The 7,350-nt window shown below is 47.6% G+C and overlaps 1 protein-coding gene across 5 annotated transcripts in view; it reads right to left on the bottom strand.

Moving 5' to 3' along the window:
• Positions 1 to 268: 268 nt before the first annotated feature.
• The window catches only part of SGK2 (serum/glucocorticoid regulated kinase 2), a 30,600-nt gene continuing 23,518 nt past the window's right edge, over positions 269 to 7,350 (bottom strand). For 4 of the 5 annotated variants that reach the window (XM_015429858.4, XM_015429859.4, XM_065523182.2 and 1 more), the window contains exon 13: positions 3,363 to 5,216. In XM_015429858.4, the coding sequence (XP_015285344.1) occupies positions 5,052 to 5,216 (165 nt within the window). In that variant the 3' untranslated portion in view covers positions 3,363 to 5,051. Of the gene's footprint in view, positions 452 to 3,362; positions 5,217 to 7,350 lie in introns of those variants that run through there. The other variant, XM_065523183.1, reaches the window with a different exon arrangement.

Here is a 7,350-nt window from a genome sequence, read left to right as displayed (position 1 = left end):
CTTTCTCGGAGAGCTCGGCTCTTAAGACGCGAGTCTGCGGACGCTCCCGGCGGAATAAAAAACCTCTTCCTTATTTATTTATTTATTTATTTTTTAAATTTTTATTTATTTATTTTTTTAAGATGGAGTCTCGCTCTGTCGCCCAGGCTGGAGTGCAGTGGCGCGATCTCCACTCACTGCAAGCTCCGCCTCCCGGGTTCACGCCATTCTCCTACCTCAGCCTCCCGAGTAGCTGGGACTATAGGCGCCCGCCACCGCGCCCGGCTGATTTTTGTATTTTTAGTAGAGACGGGGTTTCACCGTGTTAGTCAGGATGGTCTCGATCTCCTGACCTCGTGATCCGCCCGTCTCGGCCTCCCAAAGTGCTGGGATTACAGGCGTGAGCCACCGCGCCCCGCCGTCTTCCTTCTTTAATCCGGTGACTGAGGAGTTTTGTCTGTGGCTCATCCTGCTACAGTAATAATAAATAAAAAAAGAAAATTAGCCAGGCATGGTGGCAACCACATGTAGTCTTAGCTACTTGGGAGGCTGAGGTGGGAAGATTGCTGGAGCCCAGGAGTTCATGCTGCGGTGAGCCATGATCGCTGCACTGCACCCCAGCCTGGGCAACAGAGTGAGACACTGTCTCTTTAGAAAAAAAAAAAAAAAGAGAGAGAGAGAGTTCTGTTCTTGGGGATGCTGTATTTTGGTGCAAAATTGGGTGAATACAGTTTGCAGTTAGGGTAATAATAGAAATGAAGTATTCTCACTGAAAAGAGAGTAGGCCATCCCATTTGAAGGCTGGGACAAATCTTGGGATCTTTCTGCCTGATATGCAGTCTGTGTTTGCTACAGCACCTGCCCAGAGCATTTCTCCCACTGTTAGAGATTGTAGAAAGACTAAGAGTTTTGGCCAGGCGCAGTGGCTCACACCTGTAATCCCAGCATTTTGGGAGGCCAAGGCGGGTGGATCACTTGAGGTCAAGAGTTCGAGACCAGCCTGGCCAACATGGTGAAACCCCATCTCTACAAAAAAAAAAAAAAAAATTAGCTGGGTGTGGTGGTGGGCGCCTGTAATCCCAGCTTCCCAGCTGCTTGGGAGACTGAGGCAGGAGAATCACTTGAACCCAGGAGGCAGAGGTTGCAGTGAGCTGAGATCGCGCCATTGCACTCTAGCCTGGGCAACAAGAGTGTAACTCCGTCCCTGCTCCCCCGCCAAAAAAAAGGCAAGAGTAAGACTTTTAGAATCAGTAGTGACTGTCACCAAGTTCAGTTCCTTGCTGTGACTTGTACCAGCTGGGTGACCTTGGGCAGTTTTCATAATTTCTGAGCAAATGTATCCTATCTGTGAAGTCAATTTTTTTATTTTATTTTATTTATTTTTTTTTTTGCCGAGACAGAGTCTTGCTCTGCTGCCCAGGCCGGAGTGCAATGGCATGATCTCAGCTCACTGCAACCTCCGCTTCCTGGGTTCAAGCATTTCTCCTGCCTTAGCGTCCCAGGTAGCTGGGATTACAGGTGCCCGCCACCATGCCTGGCTAATTTTTGTATTCTTAGTAGAGACAGGGTTTCACCATTTTGGCTAGGCTGGTCTTGAACTCTTGACCTCGTGAATCGCCCACCTTGGCCTCCCAGAGTGCTGGGATTACAGGCGTGAGCCACCGCGCCCGGCCTGAAGTTACTAATTTCTAAATGCTGGCTTATAGTGAGGATCGTAGATAATGCATATACAACTTGGAATGTGCTCCATAAACATAGGTTGTAGCATGTTCCATTCAACAGTATAGTTTTTCTTCGTGTTTATTTTTTATCCTGATGAAAATAATTGTGCTTTTGCAATCTCAGAACAGATAGAACCATTATGTGTTTCACCGTCCATGGCTGATTGTGTGCTTCTGACACTACTATTACGTTTCTGATCATTATACTCTTGTCTTGCTTTGGGAAGTTAGGGGGATTTTGACCTCTCCCTCATCTTGTCCCACATCTGTCAATTAGCCGGCACTATCAAGATAGAAATCAGTATGTTTCTTTCAGCGTTCTTAGCACATGTGAAAGCTTAACATGAGCTCTTCCTGACCCAGTTTTGATCTCTAATAGCTCAGTGTCATTGGTGTTTTTTCTGTGGTCTCCCAGACTTGTCCCCCATGATTCCTGGGGTAGGGGGCTGGGTGGTCAAGACTTGAGGAAGAGAAAGAGTGGGATTGAATTAAGAGGAAAAGGCAATAAAATCACCAGCACACACTGATCTAAGAAAGTTCCTTCCCTTGTCTCCTAACCAAAAAGCTAATAAGGCCACTCAGGAGTATGAACCACACATTTGTAAAAAACAAACATCTTTTCTTATTTATTTATTTATTTACTTATTAATAAGACAGAGTCACACTCTGTCGCCCAGGTTGGAGTGCAGTGGCACGATCTCGGCTCACTGCAACCTCCGCCTCCCAGGTTCAAGTGATTCTCGTGTCTCCACCTCCCGAGTAGCTGGGACTACCGGCATGTGCCACCACGCTCAGCTAATTTTTTGTATTTTTAGTAGAGACGGGGTTTCACCATATGGGCCAGGCTGGTCTACAAACTCCTGACCTCGGCCTCCCAAAGTGCTGGTATTATAGGCGTGAGCCACCGCGCCCAGCCAAAACGAACCACTTTTCCACTGAAGGAAGCACAATCCATCCCACAAGTGTTCTGAATTTATGAGGTGTTATAGCTCACGTTCTGTCTGATCAGAATTACCTTTAGAAATGACTAATCTTGGCCGGACGCGGTGGCTCATGCCTATAATCCCAGCACTTTGAGAGGCCAAGGTGGGCGGATCATCTGAGGTCGGGAGTTCGAGACCAGCCTGACCAACATGGAGAAACCCTGTCTCTACTAAAAATACAAAATTAGCCAGGTGTGGTGGCGCATGCCTGTAAACCCAGCTACTCAGGAGGCTGAGGCAGGAGAATTGCTTGAACTTAGGAGGCGGAGGCTGCAGTGAGTCGAGATTGTGCCACTGCACTCCAGCCTGGGCAACAAGAGCGAAACTCAGTCTCAAAAAAAAAAAAAAGAAAAAGAAAAGAAAAGGAAATGACTAATATTGAACATATGGAGCTCCATGGTGGCGAGGAAGTTCTAGGCATCAATTCTGCAGCAGCCTCCAGCTCTGACAAGCTCTGAGCAGCTCTGAGCTCCCCTATGTGCAGTGGAGCATGGCACGAACCTGGCAGCCAGCCTCAGACCAGGAGCGGCATCCCGTTCAATGTCTCCTCTTCGAGACCCCATTTCTCACACGTGGCTTGTTCCAGCCAACTTTTGACTTAGCTCCTCACTAGAGATTTTGGCAGTCATTCTGCCTGGACCTAGTAGCCAGAGCGAGAAGCAGACCAGCACAAAAGTTCAATGTGAGAGCCCTGGAGCCAGCTTGTAGGGCTCCAAGTCCCAGCTCCGGCCTTTATTAGTTATGTGGCCTTCAGGCAAGGAACAACTTATCTGACTCTGCATCTTCACTGGTAAAAAGGGGATAGTAATAATTCCTACCTCAGGGTTGTTTGGATGGAAAATTTGTAATAGACATGGAAGAGTCTAGCACAGCAACTAGCCCAGCATAGGCAGGCGATCTAAAGCTAACTTTGGCCAATTAAGCAAAAAAGGACTGTGTTAAAAAGGATCAGAAGTTCTCAGATCATTTGGAAAGCTAGATAAGACTTGAGGCTTGGGCAGGTGCAGTAGCTCATGCCTGTAATCCCAGCACTTTGGGAGGCTGAGGTGGGAGGATCACTTGGGGTCAGGAGTTCGAGAACAGCCTGGCCAAAATAGCGAAACCCTGTCTCTGCTAAGAATACAAACAATAATTAGCCGGGTGTGATGGCGCGTGCCTATAGTTCCACCTACTAGGGAGGCTGAGGCAGGAGAATCACTTGAACCCGGGAGGCGGAGGTTGCAGTGAGCTGAGATAGCACCACTACACTCCAGCCTGGGCAACAGAGCAAGACTGTCTGAAAAAAAGAAAGACTTGAGGCTTCCAGGAATGACATTGCAGGGCTGGTCTGATGGCGTTGTTGCCATTGAGCACCAACTGCTACAGTTTGCATCCTTGCCACTTCTACACCAGGAACTCAATTTTGTGGATACTGCTGCCACAGTTACCACACAAAAGAGCACTCCTGATTCCTTTCCTGAGTCAAAGTGTGGCATGGGTGCATACCTGGTCCCCATGCCTGGCCCTGGCTAAGGGGAGGCTGGGAAAGTCGGTGTCTAGCATTTTCAGCTAAAAATACAAAATTAGCCAGGCGTGGTGGTGCATGCCTGTAATCCCAGCTACTCAGGAGGCTGAGGCAGGAGAATTGCTGGAACCTAAGTGGAGGTAGTTATTGCCCCCCATTAAGTCTCATAAAACAGGGGATTCCCTGGAGACAAGAAGGGGTTCAGATACCAGGCACCCAGACCCAATAACAAATGTCCAATATTACCCGCAACAAAGACGGATATCATCAACATAGAACAATTAGAGATATTGATACCCGATAAGCTTGTTACATCTCTGTCATTTTACACATTGAGATCAAAATCCAAACACCAGGAGGCCCTCTGGTAAAGCGTGCTGGGTGCCTACCCAACATTCTCCCCTTCTCCCTTAGTGTCAGAACCCCTTTGTTACAAGGGATAGTCATGTACCCAGCAAATAAGCCACATCTCCCAGCCTCCATTCCAGGTAGGGGTGGGTGGTTAGTGAGATGGAAGCAGAGGGAGAGCTCTTTAAAAGCACCCTTTGCTCTTCTCCCCCTTTCCTCTGTTTTCCTTTCCCCAAACACAAAATTGGCAGCTAGAGCTCCAGTAACCATCTGGTAGCAAACCTAACATTGGAAGCCATTTGTCAAGGTTGGCAGGGCAGAAATACAGCCTCTGAGTAGCCAATGACCTGTCCTGCCAGCCCTGGACTCCGTAACATTATTTTTCTTTTATGTGGTGGAAAAAATAAACCTGCTTCTCATGTAAGCCATTGTTACTTTGAGTCGCTCTTCCTAGCAGCTGAAGGTAATTCCTTACTAATACCAGCCAGCCTCAGTAGTTTCACAGGTGCTTCTCTTCTAGCAATCCAGGATGTCATCATCCTCTGGCGCGTAAGAAAATCCCAGAAATGCACTTGAGGCCCCAGAGCTGCTGGCCACAGTGTCAGGGGTACAGCCAATGGACTTGGACACAGCTTCCTGGGTGAACTCTGGGTCAAAATGCTTCAAGTCAGCAGGTCCTGCCTGTCAATGAAAGCCAACGATGAGAAGAAAACACCGGGGTCAGAGCTGCCAAAGGAGCCCAAATCCTCAGGGATGTCAGGCCTCTGTGAGTGCCCCATGCTTCCTAGTCATCCATACTTGACTGTCACTTTCCTGTGCATTTACAGTGATCATTGTATCCTCTCACCTCCTGGTATTCTGCCTCTACACCAATCCTTAGACGAGTTAGTTAATCAATATATACTTACTGAATGCCTACCAGGTACTGTTCATGGCGCTGGGAACACAGGAGAACAAGGCAAAGTGAGCCCCTGTATTCATGGAGCTTACGCTGTAGGGGGTAGGAGGATTGATAATAAGCATGTGTACAAATAGATAACTTAGGATGGTGACAGGTCCTGTGAAGAAGATAAAATAGGATAATATGGTGGAGATTGGGGCTGCTTTAGCTATTTTGGAGGAAGACCTGTGAGGGAGATTACAAAAATGATCACAAATTCTCCATTTCCCATCTAGAGGTGGAGTCTATTTCTCCATTCCTTTAATGTAAGTTAGCCATATGACTTGGTTAGGCCAATGGGACATTACCAAATATGACACAAGCAGAGGCTTGAAAAATGTACATCAGAAGTTGCTCTCTTGCTGTACTTCTAACCCTGAGGCCACCATGTGAACAGCCCCAGACTAGCCTGCTGGAGCATGAGAGGCTTTGTGAAGAACTCAGTTGCCCTGGCTGCCTGCCAACTCCCAGGCATGGGAGTGAGGCAATTCTAGATCAACAACTGCCAACTGTCCCGCTAGCTGACCACAGACGTCAGAGAGCTCCACAGAGACCAGCTGGCCTGGCTCAGACTGAAAAAAAAAAAAACACATAGAATCCGAACAAAATAATTTTTTTTTTAAGAGACAAGGTCTTTTTTGCCGTGTCACCCAGGCTGGAGTGCACTGGCATGATCACAGCTCACTACAGCTTCGACATCCCACCTCAGCCTCCTGCTGGGACTACAGGCATGCAGCACCACACCTGGCTAATTTTCTATTTTTCTATAAAGATGGGGTCTCGCCATGTTGCCCAGGCTGGTCTTGAACTCCTGGCCTCAAGCAATGGTAATGGCTCGGCCTCACAAAGTGCTGGGGTTACAGATATGAGCTACCATGCCTGGCCAAAAGATTGTTGTTTTAAACCACCTAGCTCTGGAGTTGCTTGTTATGCACCAAGAGCTAACCAATACAGTCTCTCCGAGGAGGAGGCCTCAGTTTTATAAAGTAAGCAGCCGAGGAAGGGGAAGGGCTTGCAAATCTTCTTTAGTGTGCAAGTTGGGCTACGGAGCCAAACAGATCAGTTTCCAGCTTCTTAATAAGGCTACAAGACAAGGTAGTCCCAGCCCAGCACTCAGAGTTCCAAGATCAGAATATGTATCCTGGCCCTTATTAGTTGTGTGACCCTAGAAGAAAATGATACTAAAGAAACTTACTGAAGACCTCACAAATGGTAGGTGGCAAAACCAGGAATCCAGCTTTGGAGTGTCTCATTCTAAAGTCCATGCATCTGTGCCTGGCATTCCATGTATGATTCTCTCTCCAGGGTATCAATTTACATTGTCTTTACTGTCTTTTTAAAATTCCAAGGAAAAGAAGCTTTTCTGGTGCCTGGCCTGAGTGTATCCTATCTGATCCAGTGCCCAAAGACAAGTTCATGAATAGGTAATTCACGAAAGGAGAAATGTAAATGGTGAATTAACATTGGCAGTGTTTCGTATGCAGGCTGTTTCGATGGAAGGGGCTTGGCACCACGCTTTACAGGTAGACCACACAGCCTCAAATGCCCACCTCCAATAGGGCTCCTTTCATTCACACTGCTACTACCAATTAACATTGCAAAACCAGCACTTTGGGAGGCCAAGGCGGGAGGATCACTTGAGGTCAGGAGTTTGAGACCAGCCTGGCCAACATGGTGAAACTCTGTTTCTACTGAAAATACAACAACAAAAAAGTTAGCCAAGCGTGGTGCTAAACGCCTGTAGTCCCAGGTACTCGGAAGGCTGGGGCACGAGAATTGCTTGAACTTGCAGAGCTGGAGGTTGCAGTGAGCTGAGATCGTGCCACTGCACTTCAGCCTGGGCAACAGAGCAAGACTCCATCTCAAAAATATAAA

Source organism: Macaca fascicularis, chromosome 10 (genome assembly GCF_037993035.2).
Source record: "Macaca fascicularis isolate 582-1 chromosome 10, T2T-MFA8v1.1".
NCBI classification, from domain to species: domain Eukaryota; kingdom Metazoa; phylum Chordata; class Mammalia; order Primates; family Cercopithecidae; genus Macaca; species Macaca fascicularis.
The sequence above is the reverse complement of the archived record's forward strand: the minus strand, read 5'-3'. Positions and strand labels throughout refer to the sequence as shown.